The following is a 22,904-nucleotide window of genomic DNA, read 5'->3' as shown; positions in this document are numbered from 1 at the left end:
TAAGATATTCGGCAGAAGCTCAAACAACTAGAAAACGATTTTAAACACCTCTCCATCAAATTTTTTTTAAATAACTTAGTTGAATTTGAGAAGGAAATAGGGAATAAATGATAATTGGGCTAATTAATTAATATTTGGTGGATTTGGTGACTTGTTGAGGTTCCATTACCTTACATGCATTACTATAAATATTGCAATAATATTAGAAGAAAATGACAAACACATATCAACAGACTCGAAGAGTGGAAAATCCGTGTCTGCCATTATAAAGCAAAGCATATGCTATAATCTCAGCATCTAATCATTAATTAATATCTTAAGCTCCTAATTGAACCCATCATTTTTTAATGATATAATAATAATGTGTGGTTAAAATTTGTTTAATTCCGTTTCTGTGCTTGATTTTTGTAACGCCAAACACTTTAATTATTGCATTATTTGCATATAGAGCGCGAAATAATTCAATAATGCACTTTAGTTTGATGTAACTTTGTCTCGAGATAAATGAGTCATTTCTCATTAAAACATTATATGGTACTCATATTTTGACAAAAAGTATTATATTTAATTTCTATACTGAGTGGAAGTAGGGAGTAGTACTTAGCCCGTTCATATGAATACAAATTTATAATTAGATTGCTTGTTATGTTTTGTATTATGTAGTTAAATATTATTGTTTTAATAATATATGCTTAAATTTTTTGATCTTTATCTCAATCAAATGAGGTTTGATTGTACATGAAGCGCACTTGAATACTTGATACGTGAATGAGAAATCAATGCCTAATAAAGTTCCATCTTAAATCAATTGGTAATAGGAAGAGTTTCAAGCTAAACATTTAAGTTGATCTCCTTATTTCATAAAGTACGTATTTTAAATATGAATCTAGCAAATGTAAATATTTCAACAATGAACAAACTGGCGAGATCAAATGGTTAAAAGTAATTAATATTGACCTTTCATTTGGGCAGAGGGCAATAGTAATCTTTGTTCTCACAAAAAAGCAAGAGGCAATTTTGATTCAAAAGTCATTCATATGTATTTAACTAAAGAGGGAGTAGAGCCACGAATCACACATATATCCTACATTTACAAACACATATAGCTAGTCATATAATTTGTTTCTATTGGGAAAATATGTAAATGAAATTATGTCATGTTTCTGTCGTTTGTCGCACAACTTCTTTTTGTGGCTGCCATATGATTTATGAATCAATTGAATTGTTAGTTATCATAATCATGCTTATTTTGTTTTATATATACATGAATGATTCTTTGTACAAAAGATTTAGTTTTTCATCAATTTTTTAATAGTCTACTTAACATCTAGTAAAGCTTATTAGTATTTCATACTCTATGGAGTAATATTTTAAATTTGAAGAACCACGCTTTATATGACGATATATAGGAAGTGTTATTATATGTGTATAAAAAACATTAACGAATATATAAAAAAATATGATTATTTAATATTTCCATTCATTTTCATAATGCTGTGATTAAGAGCCTACTAAAAATGAAAAAAAGGTACCTAGGGGTACGCTCGAGTCGCAGAGACTCATCCATTTTTATCCAAATGGTTAGGAGACAATCATTGTCTTTGAGTATGAAGCAGCTTTAAATCCTTGAGCCAGCCATCCAATACTTCAAGATACCTATTAATTATCATGGAGAATAGTTATTAGACTAGCGGGTGAATACCCTTGGTCTAACAAAAAAAATATAGAAATAAGAAACAATGTTGATGAGGAGAAAATTTATAGTACAAAGTTCTTCGATACGATAGGCAATGTTGTAATCCAGCCAAATTAGATCTCAACATATTCATGTTTTTCAGGTGCGATAAATAATTCCAATGACTTAGAACTTTGAAGGCTAAGTAGTTGTTGGCCGAAACGAGGCAATAACGGGAGTATGTGAGCTCTTGATTTTCGTACTTTTCACTTCTCATTAATTAGTGTCTCTCTCTTTTCTTTTTCGAATATATATTAGTAATAGTCTATTGGTCTAAAATAAGAAATCAAAAGTCCAAATCACAAAATAAATGGGCTGAGTGTATAAAAATATAGCTTATTTTATGATTTGAAAATGGACCCTAGTTTTTCAATGCACCGTACATATATTTCTTGTAAAAAACAATGTTTATGAGGAAACATACACATAATTAGCAGAAGAAAAATATTTATATTTCTAGCCACCGTCCTTGTCCAAAAATGGAAACATATGTGGAAGCGAATCTAAGGACATATCTAAGATTGGTCGAAACAGAGTTTAGTTTATTCATTAAAAACAGTGTTGTGAAGCTACACTTTTAAAATCTGGCATTTTATGCCGAAAGAGTTCGAACCCACTGAACTCATCAACTACTTTATTGTCTTTCATCAATTATAATAATATGTTGAGGCTAATTCTTTCACCCAAATTTATATTATGAAAATGTCTCTTGGTGATGGCAAGTGACAATTGTCGCAAATAAAAAGTTACAGAATCTATTGTATGGATAGATAAATCTTTAGTCTTTACTGCTTAGTTGATAGAACATTTTTTCCTTTCGATATATAAATTAAGATTCGAATTACCATAGTCACAAAGGTAAACGAGAAATCATTCATGAAATTCGAGCAAATTTAAGTCTATTTGACAATTAGTTCTAAAAAATTAGCTACAAATTGAATTTGTTCGCAATATCTCGTTACCAATCCTTTTAGTTAAATTGTGGTTTGATATATATTGAAACCGTGGAATCATACGTTAACATCACCGCCTACGAGAACGATGTCATCTATCCATGAAAAAAATTAAGAAGTTTGGATTTGTTCGTTTAGTATAATAACATAAAAAATACTATTGCACATAGGTCGTTTGATTTTTTCCCATGAAATAATTGCGAATAAATTCAAACATCATGATCTCTTCAGCTATTTTTAAGTTGCGCAAGCACACCAATTTTTTATACTAAACTTCATGATTTTTCATCTATTTTGCACTTTTAAATTAAAACTTTTTTGTTCTTCTTGAACTGACGATGATCTGATAAAAACTCATTTGAATTGGGCAAGTCTTTTACCCAGCCAATGCCCATTGGGCCAAAAGTTAAATACAGGGGTTGAGTTGAGCCTACGATTTGGCTGCATAAAGCTTAATCCAGCCCAATTATTCATGGCCCACCAAACCAAATTAGCCCAACTAGTTTGAACATATTCAGTATGTACTTCACTTTAAAAATAAAATTTGAAGGAGTTACTAATTTGTATCGGATGAAAGATAAAAGAAATATAGATGCAATCATTGCATCACAAAAACTTTTTAATGCCCTCAATCAAATAAAATATTTTCATATTGATTATAATTATTGTCAAATACATCAATATAAATTCTCCAACTGGATACACAAAGAAAGACTAAGCTAGCTGTATCTTCTTCCCTAACCTATTTTTAAAGTAATTTTCCTGTAAATTTCTTTACTTTCGCTCTATTCTAGTTTTGAATACCATCTCTAAATCTGCTTGTAAATAACTAAACTTTGGATTTGTTCTGAAACTTTAACTAAATTATTCATTTATTCAGATTTTGCAACCAATTAAAATATTATTACTAGCATAGCTTATAACTTACTTATCTTACTTATATGACACAGGACGTTAACCAAAATGATATCACATTGTTAGAGAGTGACACAATATAGTATCATACATACTAAATTAAAGCTGCGTTGCACAAAAATCTTGATTGGTTGCAAAATCAGAATAAATCAAAAGTTTCGAAGTCAATTTTAAAATTGATATACAAAATCAAAATTTGTTGAAACTTTGAAATTTCACAGTCAATCATCCCTTCTTCTATCAAATTTATATACTCCTTTTTATTGATTTAGGTAGTTGGCTACTACATATAATGTGAATATCTTAATTCATCCTAAAAACAAATTCTCTTTGAAGAGAAGAAGGAAACCGACATACCTACCATAAACAAAGACACACTTGTAAAACATACATTCTTCTCTCTACACTTTAGTGTCTGATAATACAAGCAAAACTTTATAGTAGTACCTATTTTATTTAAATGATATGCATCACATCTGTCACACTCTCCTTTTCTTTTTTTTAACCCTTGCATAGCCCTTTGCTTTTGGCTCAAATCTTCCCTCCCTCGCCAATTAAATATTTCACCTCATTTTGAGTGAGTGGTTGCTTCCACCTTTTTCTTTAAATTTTATTTCAACGCAGCCAATTTAATAATATTACTACTCCTACCAACCATTATTTTCCTCATTCCCTTTTCTTGCATTAATATTTTTTATTGTTGACTCGTGCGCCATTCAATACACCCCTCGCTCTTGCTCATGCTTTTCTCATCATTCTTCACATTTTTTGTGATCTCACTTTGAAATTTCATCTTTCAATTTTAGTGAATATAAATATAAACAGCATCTTCTAAGAAGAAGAAGAAGAATGGAGAATTATCAAGTGGTGGAGCAGATTGGAAGAGGGGCTTTTGGTGCTGCTTTTCTTGTTCATCACAAAGTTGAAAAGAAGAGGTAAATGATGGTCTAGTTTAAGATAATTTTCTGTTTTTTATTTGGTGATTTGATGAAGTTTTGTGATATGAATGCAGGTATGTTTTGAAGAAGATTAGGCTGGCAAAGCAAACTGAGAAATTCAAGCACACTGCACATCAAGAGGTCATTATATTTCTTTTTTTTTTGTTATGTTTTTTCTTGCAAGATTAATTAGTGATGTGTTTTTTTGAGATATGATCACACTATCTGTAATTAGGCAACAAATATTGTGATTGGAATGAATGAGATAAGGCCCTTTATTACAAAAAGATCATTGAACAAGTTGTTTTGTCATTATGTTATGTAGTTACAATGTGTCGGATCAGATGCACCTACCACTCTTTCTTGATTGACATTGCTCATTCATTACTACATAACTACCTACCACTCTGTCTCTTGCTCTATAGGTAAGTTATGATGCCATCTCTTAATGAAAAAATTAATTAATTAAAAGATTTTTCGAAGCTCTATTTCCGGTTCCATTATTTTCAAACTGAAACCATCGATTTTGGCCTAAAACCGAGAAAAACCGTGGAATGCTGGGAAAACGTTGAAAAATCGGGAAAAACTGTAAAAAAAAACTGTTGGTTTTGAACCAGAACCGTTGGTCACTGGTTCAAAATCGGACCAGTCAAATATGTTGCTAGGTCAGAAGTGATTCCGCTTTTTTCAGAACCCTACTGCCTATTTTAAACCGGTATCGCCGGTTCTTGAACTGAGGGCACCATATTCAATTATTAATTCCCTTATAAGGCTTTTTGGGGGAATAATGAAACCAATTTTAGCATAGTACGCAAAAGAGCAGCGGAAATTGTATACAAGAATAATTATTTAATCCTAATGACTCTTTGTCTATATATATGGTTATTTATTCTCCATTGTGGGAGATGAGAAATATCGTAACATTAGAGAGAAAATACGTAAAGCTTTGTAGAGAATTCCTAGCTTTCTCTATAGAGCGATTGCGGAAAGTTGCATACAAGAATACAAGAATAACAGATTGTGGGGGAATAATGAAACCACTGTTAGGAATTCTTGTATTCATCTAATGAGCGCAGCGGAAATTGCATACAAGAATAACAGATCTAGATTCATAATCATATTGCAAGTTGAGCACGTAATACACAACGAAACTAAATCTTACTTGTTGTTGTGTTTTCTTCTATGATTGTGTCCTGCAAGTTGAATCCACTACTATCGAGGTCCACGTGTATTCTGATCCGATGCAGGAACTATCCCGGTACAATTGCTTCGTAGAAGAAAGCTAGGAATTCTCTCTACAAAGCTTTACGTATTTTCTCTCTAATATTACGATCTTTTTCATCACCCACAATGGAGAATAAATAACCATTATATAGACAAAAGGTCATTAGGGTTTCATGATTGTTGGGCTTATGGACTAATTATAATTGTAGCCCAACTATAATTATTTAATCCATATTAATCTAATCTAGCCCATATCCTTTCAATCTCCCACTTGGACTAGCATTAGATATAATACGCAGTTCCAACTTTGTACCCTTGAGCGGATCAAAATACACTTATAGTGTGACCCTTTAGGCCCTCATTATCGACGACGATCTAATCGAAGTCTGCACAAAACTCCTAGACTGCGTTGGCAGCGTAGCTCGATATATGACGGACGTTTACGTGAATTCGGTAAACAAACCTTTACACAAAGTTTATAGTAATATCCTTTCATTCACGAACCACCCGATTGAGCCTAAGATTTGTCATGTGTCATCCAAATAGCTCAATCACTTTATCTCATCTTTATTAAATGACCCATTCGATCATATTCAATTACTTTAATTGAATATATATTTGCATTGGCCAATGACTTAATGGTCAAGTAATATAGAGAATTTGAGTGTTCTCTCGAAATTCTAATCGAGGAATGAATCTCATTCTTGGCTCAACTACCATTTCCATTTATCTTATGATGTACCCAACACAAGTCCGTGTCTCAATCCTCCTTTGGGAGGCAAAGCGTTGGACAAGATCAAAGCACACCACTCAACAAACAAAATGTGTAATGACCTCAGATACTAGGATATTACATACTTCATGTACTAATAAACTGTAGACACTCAACAAAACAGTTTAATAGTAGGGTATACCAATACTCTCCAAAGTATACCATGTGTCCATCACGAGTATCTAATATCTCATAGTTGTGAGAACAACTACATTCTCGAAGAATGTGATGCAAACCCCATGCTAACCTATAACATATCATCAATATCCCATTCTTGATGATCATTGGTTAGGGCTATTTTAGAATTATACTATATCATTAATGTCTCACACCATTAACGACAGTCATAATTCAAGGGAACAAATATTTAGAATAAAATCAAACATTTAAAACAATTATTCCAATAAGTGCACAAAACCCATAGAAAATGAAATTTTCATATAATGTGATCAAGTAATATTGTCTCAACACAAAATGTTTCTAAGACATATAAAACTGTAACTCCCACTGATTCAAAGCCATCTACCAAGATGCTTAACACCTAAGCTCTCAAAGTGCTTGTTGTGTTTTGCTATACATAACGGTTTGGTGAAAGGATCAGCCAAATTATCATCAGTGGGTACTCTTTCTAATTTTATGTCGCCTCTTTCAATTATTTCTCTGATCAGATGATATCTTCTGGGAACATGCTTGTTCCTGTTCGTAGCTCTGGGTTCTTTTGTTTGCGCAACAACACCAGTGTTGTCACAATACAAAGGTATTGCACTATTGGCACTCGGAATGACACCCAGTTCTTTAACGAACTCTAACAAAGCAACAACTTCTTTGGCAGCTTCAGATGCAGCAATATACTCGGCTTCGGTGGTGGAATCGGCAGTTGTACCTTGTTTGGAACTATTCCAACTCACTGCTCCACCATTGAGGACAAAAACATATCCAGACTGAGACTTATAGTCGTCATGGTCTGTTTGGAAACTAGCATCAGTGTACCCAGTAACTGATAACTCTGGTTGTCCACCATAGACTAAGAAATATTCTTTAGTCCTTCTAAGGTACTTAAGAATAGTCTTAACAGTTTTCCAATGTTTCTCACCGGGATTTTGCTGAAATCTGTCTGTCATGCTAAGCGCGTAGGCCACATCTGGCCTAGTAGAAATCATGGCATACATAATAGATCCTATAGCCGAAGCATACGGGATCCTTTTCATGTTGTCTCTTTCTTTGTCGTTAGAAGGACAATCCTTCTTTGACAATACAATGCCATGTCCCATAGGAAGAAAACCTTTCTTAGAATTCTCCATTGAGAAGCGCCTTAGCAACTTGTCTATGTAAGTGGATTGTGATAATCCTAACATCCTATTTGGTCTATCTCGATAGATCTTAATTCCAAGGATGTAGGAAGCATCACCCAGATCCTTTATCATAAAAGAACTAGACAACCATTCTTTCACGGATTGCATCATGGAACGATCGCTTCCCATAATCAAGAAGTCATCAACATATATGATGAGGAAGACAACGTTTCCATTCTCGCGTTTACTATAAACACATGGGTCCTCTTTGCTTCTAACAAAACCAAACGATTTGATTGTTCTGTCAAAACAAATATTCCAACTCCTCAAAGCTTGCTTAAGTCCATAGATGGACTTCTTTAGCTTGCACACTGCATTCGGCCTTTCTTTCGATACAAAACCTTCTGGTTGTGTCATATAGACATCGCCTTCTAATTCTCCATTGAGAAATGCGGTTTTGACATCCATTTGCCAAATGTCGAAATTGTAGTATGCAGCAATTGCAAGTAATATCCTAATGGACTTGATCTTAGCAACTGGCGAAAAGGTTTCATCATAGTCAATGCCTTCACGCTGACTATAACCATTTGCCACTAACCTAGCCTTGTAGGTTTGTACTTTGCCATATGCATCTCTATTCTTTTTGAAGATCCATTTGCAACCTATGGGGTAAACCCCATCTGGCAAGTCAACTAGTTCCCAGACTAAGTTGAAGTACATCGAGTCCATTTCAGATATCAAGGCTTCAAGCCACTTCTCTCGATCGGTGTCTGACACCGCCTCGGTATAGGTCTTAGGCTCATCATCATCTAAATCAACTTCATCATCTTGGTTCTCAACCATTAGATTCAGTCTCTCAGGTGCACGACGAATCCTTCTAGGCCTATTGAGTTGGTTTTGCTCTGGTTCAGGCTGTTCATTCTGTATGTGAGAAGGTTCAGGAATATCACTATGATCTTCTTGAGGTAGAGGTGATGCAACTATTGTATCATCTTGTCTTTGATGCATCTCATTGTTTTGAGGTGGTCCTTCGAGAGTCTCTCTAAGGTCCTCTCTAAGAGTAATTTCCCATCCCAATAGATCATCAAAAACTCCCACTAAGTTATTGTCCAATCCAGTGGATAATACTTCATCCTCATTGTTAACTTGTGGTTCTTGAATTTCTTCAAGATCTACTGTATTTTGACCTTGTTCCTTGCCGACATAATTGTCTTCAAGGAACGTCACATTCCTTGATGTTATCACCTTGTGATTTTCAGGATAGTAGAAATCGTACCCTTTAGTTTCTTTAGGATATCCCACAAAATAACATTTCTCACTTTTGGTTTCCAATTTATCAGTCATCATTTTCTTAACAAAAGCTGGACAACCACAGGTCCAGATATGGTTAAGACTTGCTTTCTTGCCACACCATAACTCATATGGTGCTTTCTCGACTGATTTAGAAGGAACCATATTTAGAATGTAAATAGCCGTTAGTAAGGCATGACCCCATAGGAACAAAGGAAGACTAGCTAAACTCATCATGGATCGAACCATATCTAATAATGTTCAGTTTCTCCTTTCAGATACTACATTCATTTGTGGTGTACCAGGAGGTGTCCAGTCTGACTGAATTCCATGTGATTTCAAGTAATCAAGAAATTCCCGGCTCAAGTATTCCCCTCCTCGATCTGATCGGAGAGTCTTGATACTTTTCCCAAGTTGTTTCTCAACTTCACACTTAAACTCTTTAAATTTCTCAAAGGCCTCAGATTTGTGTTTCATAAGATACACATATCCATACCTTGTCAAATCATCAGTGAAAGTAATGAAGTACGAATAACCACCTTTTGCTTGAGTTGGAAACGGTCCACACACATCTGTGTGGATCAACTCCAGCACACCATTAGCACGCACCCCTTTCCCAGAAAGTGGCTTATTAGTCATCTTTCATTTGAGACAGAATTCACAAGCACCATATGATTCAAAATCAAATGAAGTGAGATAGTCTAACTTTCTCAATCTTGCTATTCTTTTCTCATTAATATGACCAAGTCTGCAATGCCAAAGATAGGTTGCATTATTCGTATTACTTAGTTTAAGTCTTTTATTTTGCATATTGAGAATATCCCGTTTGCATTCAAGCATATACAATCCATTCTCTAAAGAGGCATTTCCATAAAACAATCCATTATTAGAAAACGAGCATCTGCTGTTTGCAAAATGGAAGGAAAAACCTTCGATGTCCAACATCGGAATGGAAATAATATTCTTTGAAATAACTGGAACAAAATAACAATTATGTAAATCTAGTCTATGTCCTGAGGGAAGATCTAATCTATAAGTTCCTACGCGTTCGGCAGCAACCCTTGCTCCATTTCCAACACATAGGTCTACTTCCCCAGGCCTCACTTTCCTGCTGTCAATTAAACCTTGCACATTATTACAAATGTGTGAACCACAAGCGGTATCCAATACCCAGGATTGTGAGTTATTCATAGACATATTTATCTCAATGACAAACATAGCTGAACTCCCACTCATTGCACCTTGTGCCTTGAGTTTTGGGCAGTCTCTCTGCCACTCCGTGAAATTTGACCTAGTCAATTTGTTTGTTTCCATCATACACTCATAAGATAAGTTTGACATATTATCTGAACAGAAAATAAAACGAAAAGCAAATTAGAAAAGCATACAAAGATCACATTCGGATCACTAATCAAACAAGGGTTTATTGTATTGATTAGCTCCCACTAATTTTAACGTATATTATGTCCCCCAAACATAAAATACGAATTTATATCAAATATAAATTTTAGTGGTCCAAGATCCAAGTCTACATTATTGCAGCCCCTGCTTTGGCTGATCACTACAATAATATCACAAGGTAGGCCTCCAAGCCAATTGCAACAACTATTTTGCAATTCTTGGTTTATTAATCCAACTAATATGCATCCATAAACTATTTAGGTCGCTTTGGCGTCACTAAACAATTTAAGCAAGTCAACCCCATCACACGATGCCAACCATGCATCTATGAATGAGCCTAGGCCTTGTAGATTTAGAGTAAACACTTTGGGGTAAAACTCGTGGTCGAAAAGGCTAGGAACATCAAACAATTATGATGGACGATGCGTTTGTATCAAAACAAGACTTATATTTTATGGGGAAAAGTGTGATACTAGTTTTGTGAATATAATATCCAATATTAAATTTCAAACAATTACTGGGCGCCGCCTACCCAGACATAGTATAACACGGACTACAAATACTGGGCGCCGCCTACCCAGACATAGTATAACACGGACTACACATACTGGGCGCCGCCTACCCAGACATAATATAACACGGTCTCTAACTACTATAGTTAAATAAATAAGCATAAATCAAATAGCATGCTTATCACATAGGATATCAAATAATGCTCAACAAATAAAATCAAATTTTATTCTTTAATTAAACGTGGATTTAATTATTTATATTAATTCTAAATTAATATAAAATTATAAAATATTAATCCAATTAATATTTCATTGTAAATTAAACGTTGATTAAAGAAAACTACCAAAAGGATTTTCGTCAAGAGAATTTTCGCAATTCAGTTTTCTTAATTTCCCAAATTGTGGAAATCTGATTTCCATGTTTCAAAATCACTGTTGGTTCCAAAACTTTTAACGTGAGATTGACTTTAAAAGTTAAACACAAGAAATCAAATTTCAATTCCAACGCATAGTTGAAGTCCGACTTCCATGCGAACCAATTACATAGGTTTAATTTTAATTTTTTTTAAACTAATCCACGAATAATTATCACACAAAATAATTATGAATCGAGCCCCGAGCTCTGATACCATGTTACGGACGTTCTCCGTAACGAGGCCGGATGGCTAACTTCTCGGAGAGATAAGGTGATCGAACCTTCGACGTGCTCGAAGGAAAGCTCACGAATTGCTGATTTTCGGACGTTCTCCGATGAATAACAATTTGGAAACGAAATATGATATTCTTGTTACTCAAGACAAGTTTGTGGAAAATAATATGTTCATTGAATTCTTAAAGTGATAACAATAACTCCTATTTATAATGCTACTGACTTAATGAACAAGAAAATAAAGATATAGAAATAGATATGCAAATCCCTAATATATCTAAACCAAATAATAATAATAGAAAAAGGATCTAAACAAAATATGCAAAAGAGGCTCGTATCAACTCCCCCGCGGTTAAAATCCACCTTGTCCTCAAGGTGGGAACCACAAAGCAAGGGCGAGAGTCGAACGCAGAAGCTTTGGCGAGGTATCTCCTCCTGGATCAAACACATATCGAACAACTGAATATCTCCCTTTATCACCTCCATCAAAAATCAACAAAGGAGACCCACTGTGGTCAGAAAAATTCCATGCCAAAACAAAAAGCTTGTCAACGCTTCCAAGAATGCTCAAACATGACGTGTCATTGCCCGGAGGGATCAACCTTGCATCGGTGTCGAGTGATGTTGATCGAGAATTCCGACGTGTAGCACCCCTCAGATGCAAATCCCCACAGATAAAGGCAATCTCCTTCAAATGTATTGGAAAGGACGGTGCAACTTTATTTCCAACTAATGCACATAGATAAGCACCACCATTTTCACTAAAACAATTCTCAACAACATCGTGAGATGTCATTCGAGCAGCATCGAGAGATGCGACGACCTTCTTCACTTTCTCAATGGAATCAACATCCTCGTCGCCATCTAACAATGTTTCTTCCTCTCCACTGATATAGGGGCTGCACGGCGGAGAGACCATAGCTGGTGGAGAGGGCAAATTGTCTAACACTTCTTCTTCCTCATTTTTCAACGAGCTCGGGACAACAGCTTGTGGATGTGGACTAACGGCCAATAATGGAGATGTCACGGGCAGTGGTTGCAAGGGCCGGTAAGCCCCTGGTGAGACGTATGGCTGCAGCTCTAAGGGTGATGCCGGACTTGACTGTTGTGGCAGGCGATCTGATTGCCTCGGCAGCGGCGTTGCAGCCGCAAAAGGCAGTTGCGCTGCCGAGCGGCGGTGACCTGGTGGCAGCGGCGGTGGTTTAGACCGCGATGGTTTGTATTCGTGCCGCCATTGGTGATACTCGACATGGGGATTTCGTGGGGGGGCGTCCGACGAATAGGGTGGGTGCCTTAAAGTCGAGGTCGTGTATTGCCTTGGCTGCTCGTATGACGAATCCAAGTCGGTGTAGTGCGACTTACGGTATAGCGGTGATTCCGACAGCGGAGGAGCACGAGTTTCTCCCACACGGTGACTGGAAGTTTGGAAGGGCGGATCCCAGCCAGTTGGACAACGCCTAGGCGCTCCCGAATCGAAATCCGCATAGGGTTGTCTTCCATACGCTGCTTTTGACGCATGCAAATTTTTCACACGACGATCGATTACTTCACATCGTGATTCCAGCCTGGACTCTAATTTGTCAAATCGGGCCATGATCTTCTCTACCTCGGCGGAGAAAATCTCGCTTGATCCCGGGAAGGATTGTTGCCTTCCGAATTACCGCGCAGGGACCACCCCGGTTGACCATCCCCGCAGTGGGTCATCACCGACAAGCGACGCGATGGATCGGGTGAATCCAAATGGTGTGAGACGTAGGGTGATTCTGGATCAGGCCACGACGGCGGACGGAGTACTTCCGCCCGGCTGCTCGGAGGGTCCCAACAGGTTACACGGCGAGGTTGGACCGGCTGGTAGGGACGGAATGGCTGTGTGGTCTGAGGGAAGTTGTATTGACGACGGCGGTAGCCGGCGTAGTCGTATGACATGTCGACGGACTGAAGCGTGGGTGTGGTAGAGATGGTGGTGATGCGACTGACTTTTGTTTTTTTTTTTTTTGGTGAGTTGTTTGGGAGATATGGATGAACGAAGACGGAGGATGAGCTCTGGATGAAAGCACCAGTTGTTACGGACGTTCTCCGTAACGAGGCCGGATGGCTAACTTCTCGGAGAGATAAGGTGATCGAACCTTCGACGTGCTCGAAGGAAAGCTCACGAATTGCTGATTTTCGGACGTTCTCCGATGAATAACAATTTGGAAACGAAATATGATATTCTTGTTACTCAAGACAAGTTTGTGGAAAATAATATGTTCATTGAATTCTTAAAGTGATAACAATAACTCCTATTTATAATGCTACTGACTTAATGAACAAGAAAATAAAGATATAGAAATAGATATGCAAATCCCTAATATATCTAAACCAAATAATAATAATAGAAAAAGGATCTAAACAAAATATGCAAAAGAGGCTCGTATCATACCACTGTTAGGAATTCTTGTATTCATCTAATGAGCGCAGCGGAAATTGCATACAAGAATAACAGATCTAGATTCATAATCATATTGCAAGTTGAGCACGTAATACACAACGAAACTAAATCTTACTTGTTGTTGTGTTTTCTTCTATGATTGTGTCCTGCAAGTTGAATCCACTACTATCGAGGTCCACGTGTATTCTGATCCGATGCAGGAACTATCCCGGTACAATTGCTTCGTAGAAGAAAGCTAGGAATTCTCTCTACAAAGCTTTACGTATTTTCTCTCTAATATTACGATCTTTTTCATCACCCACAATGGAGAATAAATAACCATTATATAGACAAAAGGTCATTAGGGTTTCATGATTGTTGGGCTTATGGACTAATTATAATTGTAGCCCAACTATAATTATTTAATCCATATTAATCTAATCTAGCCCATATCCTTTCATATTTTAAACCGGTATCGCCGGTTCTTGAACTGAGGGCACCATATTCAATTATTAATTCCCTTATAAGGCTTTTTGGGGGAATAATGAAACCAATTTTAACATAGTACGCATAAGAGCAACAAATATAGAATGAAATTTTTTTAAAGCAATTTGGATTGTGAAATATATAGTAACTACATTTCCTAAAGCTCTGTTTCTAGGTCCTTTTTTTTATCAAATTTTAATGTGAAAGAATTTCTTTTTGCAGATGGCATTGATGGCAAAATTAAAAAATTCTTACATCATCGGTTACAAAGATGCATGGGTGGAGAAGGTAGATTTACAATTAGAAACAAATACAAAATGGAATCTTGTTTTTTTTTGTGTGTTGAAATTAAAGAAAACTAAATGTGGAAGTTTGTTCTTGTGTTGAATCAGGACTCATTTGTGTGCATTGTAACAACATATTGTGAAGGTGGAGACATGTGAGTTGAGCTCAAAACTACACAATTTAACCACCAATCTTCCTTGATCAATTACACAATGTTTTCGACTTATCGTTTTGCGATGTTTCAGGGCAGGGATGATCAAGAAGGCTAGAGGTGTGTATTTCTCCGAAGAGGTATGGATTCGCAATGAGTTTATCCATTTTTTAGGCAAGAAGTGAAGGCTTGTTATAATGTAGTACTATGTGTTTTCGTGTTTGCAGAAGATCTGCAGGTGGCTTACTCAGTTGCTACTAGCCTTGGACTATCTTCACTCTAACCGCGTCCTTCATAGAGATCTCAAGGTACGTATGTTTGTTGGCCCCGTGTCTTGTTGCATGCATCTCGTAATCTATTCCTTTGTTGTTCTGTTTTGGCAGTGCTCCAACATTTTCCTTACAAGAGACGGCGAGATTAGACTCGGTAAGGCCAACAACTTGCATCTTTACGATGTTTTGGTGATGTCTTCGTCTTCTAATTAGAGTCGTTGCAGGTGACTTTGGCCTTGCAAAGCTTCTTGTCAAAGATGATCTTGCTTCATCTGTACTACTCCTCTCTCTCATTAAAATAGATTTCTTTGTTGTGTTTTTATAGTTAATGATATTAGTGTTGTTTGTGATGAGATTCAGATAGTGGGGACTCCAAACTACATGTGTCCAGAAATATTAGCAGATATACCCTATGGCTACAAATCTGATATATGGTCTTTAGGTAACAATACATTGATTAATTTGCATATTTCACTTTAACCTTTGATGCATAATTCTAATTAAATTAAACTATGCCAGGGTGTTGCATGTTCGAAATCGCTGCCCATCAACCTCCCTTCAGGGCTACGGTAAGTCGTTGTAGGATAAATTATCGCTTTTGTCCCATCGTATTAGCAAGTTAGGTTAAAAATGTTCCACATTAATTTTCGGCTAAACATTAAAATGATGAGACATTTTTAAAAACAAATGATGTGTTAGAGTTTTTTTAGGCAAATTATCAATTTACTCTAAAATCAACTATTTGTGAATTGTGATGAAACAGGATATGGCTGCCCTAGTTAACAAAATTAACAGATCCTCAATTTCTCCTCTGCCTACACTATATTCCTCATCCATGTAAGTTAAATAAATCTGTGTACTTGATTAAAAAAATGTCACATTTCATCAAAAAATAAATAAATTGAAGAATCACTTAATAATGCAGAAAGCAGCTCATCAGAAGCATTCTAAGGAGAAGCCCCGAGCATAGACCAACGGTTAGTGCAATATACTTGTACTTCTATTTTTTTTTTCAATAATGTCACAAAGTTACAACCTTTTTATTATAGTACTGTCACTGGCCTAGCTTTTTTTAGCGTCAAAATTTCTAAGTCGTGAGAAAAATTGACTTCATACTAGTGGCGGATGTGCCCCCCAATGGAAAATTTTCCTTTAGGGTCGACGAAAAACTGATAGCCGGAATCTCCGGAAGGAGAAGGCCGGAATCTATAGGGTGTAGTTTTATTTTTCGAAAATCTACATTTTGTGTTTGGGTCTTGAAAGAAGGCCCAATGCCCATTTAGATTTTAAATAGCACATTCCCAATAGGAAGGTGTGAGATCCTTCTCTTCTCTCATTGCCCCACCTTTGTCCTTTCGGTTTGGTTTTCCCGTCTCAGGTTCTGGATTCGTCACTGCTTAATAAGTGTGGTTGTGGCCAGGAAAGATGTTCTACAGTTCATTTACATGGCCACATAACATGGCTAATGTTATTAAGAAACATCAAATTTTGGGACATTTTTGGTATTTTCTGACAACTGCATGAGATTGTAATGAAACTGTGCAGGCTGCCGAGCTACTGAGGCATCAGCATTTGCAGCCATATCTAGCCGAGTACACCAACCTATCTCCCGTCTTCCTCCCGGTGAAGTCCGAGACTGAGTCTCCACAGAAACCTTGCAGAACAGGGCAGAGGGAGGCCATCCCAAAAATGGAGAAAAAAAACGATGATGTGAAAGTGAAAGTGCAGGCGAAAGCGAGCAAGTTATCCTCCTCATCGGATTCGAGCACGCTGAGCGAGGACCATCAGCCTGGGATGGGAGACGACAAGGCGGAGGCGATGGAGTCGTTGCTTGAGCTATGCGCACAGCTGCTAAAGAGGGAGAGGTTTGAGGAGCTGGCTGGAGTGCTCAAACCCTTTGGAGAAGAGGAAGCTGTTTCCTCTAGAGAGACTGCCATTTGGCTGACTAAAGGGTTGATGAATATTCAGAGAGTAAATCAACTACCTAGACTGCATTTTTTTCAGTAACATGATATTGTGTTTGTGATTGTGTCACATATTATTAATTCAATATATATATCTGGTTCACTACGAGTAAATACAGCTTGATGGAAGCTCCACAACTGTCGTGATAAAATAAAACAATAGATGTATTTACAAAAATATGCATTTCACCAATGAAAAAGCATAGGCATGCAGCAATCTGAAAGTTGATTTTACATTATTATGACATTATTGCTTTGCAATAGGCATAATGATGTGTAACTCAAGGTATAGTCATCAGTAGGACAAAAAAATGAAAATGAAACGAAAAAATGGAGTTAGTAGTGATACGAGAAGAGCTAGAAAGAGTGTATTTAAGTAAGATCATCCTCCTCCATTTCTTTGGCCTTCAGAGCTTCCTTTACTCTCAACAGCAGAGTTGTCTTCCAACCGTCCTATCATACCAAGTAATACCCGAAAGTGTTAGCAATAACTGCGTCCACAGTGAGGAAAACTACACACATTTCTAATACCGTGTCATACTTTGTAAGATGATCTTTTTTTAAAGTTTCAAAAGGTTCTATATTAGTTGGCTATGATCGTCTTACTCCAAAACTCCATATACAGAACTCGAGGTTTTTATGTTGATTTTTGTGATATTTATTTATCCAGCATACACGAGCTCAAGAAACATTATAATGCCAAAACACACTTACCAGCGGAGTCATGCTATCGAATTCCTTGACTGCGTCAGTGAACTTGGTCAAGTCTTCCTCATCAAGGGCAGCAGCTAAGTCCTATGGCCAATAGATATGAAACATAAAATCGTATAACCAATTCTTAAGGGGTTTAAAGCAGTTATTTTTCATAACATCAGAAGGCTGAGATTCATAACATGTTGGGCACGGGAGAGGGGGTGGTGTAAGGAAACAGAAAGGAAAATAAATGATTGAGAGCTATCACATACCGCTAGCAATTTGTACTCACGTGTTCCAGTAAATGTTGGATCTAGATCCTAAAAAATTAAGAAAATAAGCACATCTTTAGCATCATTACCAGACAAACAGTAGAGCTGCAGATAAGAGGAAAAAAAAATCTAAAGGACCTGGTATCGCTCTAATGCCTTGTTGATTGCGACAAAATCAGCCTTGCATAGCTGGCAAATGCCAGCGTTGAGAAGGTGCCCTTTTACTCCATATTTCAGCAGGTTATTGTTGAGAGACTGTTGTGCTATCTCTTCATACATCTCTATTGCCTTTTGATATCTGATAATGGTGAACAGTATTAATTTAATAGTGTAATAACCAATCTTCGTAAAACACATAACTATAATGCTAAACAAACAAAATTTCACACTCTGCAGCATAATGAAATGGTTTAACTAATGATAATGGAATAAAATCATCCAACAACCCGTTTTGTAATAACAAGAGAGAACACAGACTTACTGTTCTAACTGAGCAGCATATTGAGCTACCTTCTGCTTGCACTGATTTGCTGATGTTGATACTTCTTCACTTTGGAAGAGATCAACAGCTTTCTCAAAATACACGATAGCTAGTTCCAAGTTCTGGTCATGCTCATACAACTCAGCTATTTCCTGCAAAATTAAGATCTCTCAAATAGTCAAATTGCCATCTTTCAATTAAGTTCTGGTCATGCTCATACAACTCAGCTATTTCAATGCAATAAAATTCTACAAGAATCAAGTTTTGACCTAAACTATGAGCTATAACATAACAATGTCGAACTACTTTTGCTACGAAGGCTGACAAATTCAGCAGATGAAACAGAACCCGGTGGTCTAATGTGATAAATTCTTACGGAATAATGGCAATATCAGATAATCTGCAAACATTTAATGCATTACCTTATAATACCTGGCAGACATATTGAACCTTCCAATATCCAGAAAGATATTTACAGATTCCTCCAAGCATGAAATTGACTCTGCCAACCATGAAACTGAATCAGAGCAATTCAAACTAGAAAGCGAAACAAGACGAGTGTGCATAATATGTATGATCAAAATTACTATTCATCATGAATATCAAAAAATACCAACCAGAACATTTACAAACGGAGAGAATTAAAGCTAAACAAAAGATAACCACACCTTGTGTATTGCACTTTTTGTAGCAATGAGCTGCATCAGCATACGCATTAGCAGCTTCATGCTTGCTATCTAACTGCAAAAGGGGGAACGGAAGATATACTTAATCAAATTCATATTACTATTTATAACAATATGAAAAAATGTGATGGAATTGGAAACTAATACGATAATGTGCTAAGAAATAATCATTTCAATTTCTAGCACAAATCGCAATCGAATTACCTTCAAATGACAGTTAGCCAACTTTACATAAACTGCTCCCGCTCGATCCCCTGACAATGAATCAAAATAATCGATTAGACTCGTGTCATCGCCCAAATTGAATCCCTAGCTATAAAAAAATTCAATTTCGATTCATAATTTTCAATTTCGACTTAATCCCCCATTGTTTACAGTTGAATTCACGGAAGGAAAATGCGAGAAGGACGATCACACCAAACGAAGATGAAGAAGAGGAATCGGCGGCTTACATGATTTGGAGAGCTTGAAAGAGTTGGCGGCTTTGTCGAATAAGTCGGCTGCGTCTTCGAATTTGGAGCCGAATAAGCCCCAGCCGCTGAGCTTCTTCACGGCTTTGCTCTCGAAGTCCTCCGCCCTCGCTAGATGATCGCCCATTCTTCTTCTTCACGCGAATTTTCCTGCGGTTGGTTTTTTGCAGGAATGAAAGCAGAAATTGATGGAATTTTGGGGGCAGAGAGAGATCAGAAACCACCATTCATTTATTCATGTATCCATTTATACGTCCACTAAATTCTCTTTATCAAATCAATCAAATGAAATTGAATCTCTATTTTAGTTTATGCTATATTTGGTAATATAGTTTGCATCAATATTTGCAGTATTCCATGCCAAATCAATTCATAATTAGTATTCACAATTCAAAATTAATAATATTAATAACAATCTCTAATATATTAAAATCTAATCGAATATATTTAACAAAAATAAATCTCATACTGATTGAGAGACAATTTGTTATTGTTGGGTAATTTTGATGTACAATAAATATCTCATATCATTTTTTTATGTTAATGATAAATGATTAGAAATATTAAAACTAATTGTAATGATAATCATAAATACTCTCTCCGTCCCCTAAAATAGAAACTCTTTCTTTTTTGTTCCATTCCCTAAAAATAAAAACTTTCTATTCAAGGAAATTTATTTCTTTCTAACGATGTGAAACCTATTTTCCACTAACACACTTTTTTCTACATCTCTTTTACTTTCTCAATTTTGCCTTAAAACTCGTGATGCTTCAAGAGTTTCTATTTTTAAGGAATGGAAGGAATATAATTTATTAATTAGTGGAGTAATTAAAATACTAAAAATTAAAAATCCTAAGTATATAAGATAACTAATCCTAATATTCACTAAAAGTATAAAAATAAACACTAAAATAATTATAAACAATCGTAAGTAAAATCAGAATCAAGAAAATGAAATACTAATAGAAGAAATAAAAATCGAAGAAAGTAATACATCAAATAGTGAGATAAAAAAAAGTTATAGCGTCGATAATGATGATACTTGGCGTGATTACAAGTTGCATGCCTATTTCCACCAATGTTATGTCGAGTATTTATTGTATACTATTATTTTGAATAAAACGATTGATTTTGTATTTGCGATTTTCTCTTGTTAATTCGTTGTTGCTTCTGCTTTGACACTTTCACTCAAACTAGCTGAATAGGTAATTGCATTAACTTCACTTTATTGAGTGGTCTTAATGCATGTGCTAATTAATACTCCATCTTATTTGATTAACTTCACATTTTTGGCTTATGCTTTGACACTTTCACTCAAACTAGATTTTAAAACAAGTATTTACCTCTATATATGTTAGTGTTGATAAATTAATGATAACCATTTACTAAAATATTTAGTCATATGCGTTGATGTGTATTTGCATGCTTGTGTGTGTGTGTGTGTGTGTGTGTGAAATTCGAACTTACTCAATTATGAGGATATGATATGTCTTTTTCTACGACAAGTTGATGTAATAAATTATTTCTGGTCCAAAACACTCTATATCCCATTAGATAACAGTGGCTTTCAAGATTTCGATTTCACTATCAAATGTCTCAAGAAACATGCCTATCTTTGTCAGTGATGATTCAAAATGGTTGAGATTGAAATTTTCTCGTAGAAGATGTGAGATGAACTCTAAATGACTCACCTGATATTAAGTAGATTTGTTTACTTCACATTTTTTTACGCGAGACAAATCACATGTGAATATCTTAACAGTCAGCGTCTACCTACCACGGCTCATCAAGATTGTATCGGGCTAGAATCGCGGTAATGTTGAGATATTAGAGTCTACAATTGGTTTTGAGATAGAACCTCATTAGGGTACTTTGATTGGTCTTACCTTTCGTATGAGGTACGTTTCAATGAATGATATTATATAGTGAATGAAAAGAAAGGTAAAGACAAAAGCATGTAGCTGTCACAGTTGGAGGGTTCCTATGGCGCACGGGTAGGCTTCTCCACAAACAGAATGCTTGCCCTTAAATGGATGGATATTTTTTGGACTGTACATTGGAATTTCACGAGCCATTGATAAACTGAAAATGACTTCTCCCCTACACAGCTTTTATATAGATTCTCTTGTGAGAGCGACCCACAATTCTATGTATATAGAATCTATGGCTTTTAGTCACTCTCTTAATTTGGAAAGATCAATCACTACGTGATGCATCGCGTTAAGATTTAGCTCACGGGTCGAGAAGGCCTCGTAGCAACCACGATCTTTGCGCGATGGGTCATGATGTGCACAATCGTTACAAGTGGAAATATGTATTTAATCGTTAATGGAAGTATGTTTTGGATGAATTTTAGGTCATGGGACAAATTAAAGAGGGTTCATAATAGATCCGATCTTGTGTATCAGGTTTTGTCTGACTTGTTTAGTTGCAATTTATGAGTATGTGTGTTGAGAGGTTAAATAATGTATTTTAGTATTTTACTATGGCAATTTTTACCCTTTGATGCGTACATCCTATTTGTAGTTTATTTCTTTATACTTAATGGTTTAAATTATCTTGTTTTGATTGGTAACATTTGCATGTGAATGTACTTTCCCGAAGAGCAACTCACGTGATCAATTAAGGTACCACCAATATACCAACGCGGTTTATAATTCGTTTGTTTAATAATAATAATAATAATAGTATTAAAAATAACCAATGCGATATAGATGATCATGATGGTGAAATTTGAACTCAACAATCAACCTTTTATATTGTTGTTTAAGTTTTTCTTCTATTATTCTCCTTTGAAACTCACTAAATACAGTATAATCACAAGAGATTAATTGAACACATAAAACTCTATCTTCTAAATATCACATCTTTCTTGCATAAACATACCTTTTAAATGCATATTCATCCTCTGCGGATTTTTTCGAAATGGAATATATTCTTGAAAACATTCTCACAATGGTGGGGGATATATGTAATACCAACTATAGGTAAACTATTTAAACATTAGAAAATACTATTATTCTAGATAGTACTAATTTCTTCGTCAACTCTCT

General features: G+C 35.8%; 2 protein-coding genes across 2 annotated transcripts; one reads left to right on the top strand and one right to left on the bottom strand.

Annotated features, from left to right (window-relative positions):
• Positions 1–4,256: 4,256 nt before the first annotated feature.
• LOC121764580 (serine/threonine-protein kinase Nek6-like) lies at positions 4,257–17,363 on the top strand. The gene is made up of 13 exons (XM_042160594.1): positions 4,257–4,538; positions 4,616–4,682; positions 14,800–14,865; positions 14,970–15,016; positions 15,108–15,153; positions 15,241–15,321; positions 15,397–15,439; positions 15,510–15,559; positions 15,646–15,727; positions 15,805–15,854; positions 16,049–16,122; positions 16,211–16,262; positions 16,831–17,363. The coding sequence occupies exons 1-13, from the start codon at positions 4,453–4,455 to the stop codon at positions 17,290–17,292; spliced, it is 1,206 nt and encodes a 401-aa protein (XP_042016528.1). The 5' UTR covers positions 4,257–4,452; the 3' UTR covers positions 17,293–17,363.
• On the bottom strand, positions 17,327–20,116 carry LOC121764581 (alpha-soluble NSF attachment protein 2-like). The gene is made up of 9 exons (XM_042160595.1): positions 19,834–20,116; positions 19,586–19,635; positions 19,364–19,436; positions 19,118–19,197; positions 18,696–18,847; positions 18,353–18,512; positions 18,215–18,262; positions 17,964–18,044; positions 17,327–17,702 (listed from the first exon to the last, which is right to left on the bottom strand). The coding sequence occupies exons 1-9, from the start codon at positions 19,976–19,978 to the stop codon at positions 17,622–17,624; spliced, it is 870 nt and encodes a 289-aa protein (XP_042016529.1). The 5' UTR covers positions 19,979–20,116; the 3' UTR covers positions 17,327–17,621.
• Between the last annotated feature and the right edge of the window lie 2,788 nt (positions 20,117–22,904).

This window comes from Salvia splendens, chromosome 14, assembly GCF_004379255.2.
Source record: "Salvia splendens isolate huo1 chromosome 14, SspV2, whole genome shotgun sequence".
In the NCBI taxonomy this organism is placed as follows: Eukaryota; Viridiplantae; Streptophyta; class Magnoliopsida; order Lamiales; family Lamiaceae; genus Salvia; species Salvia splendens.
Note: the sequence above shows the minus strand (reverse complement) of the source record. Positions and strands in the feature narration are given on the sequence as shown.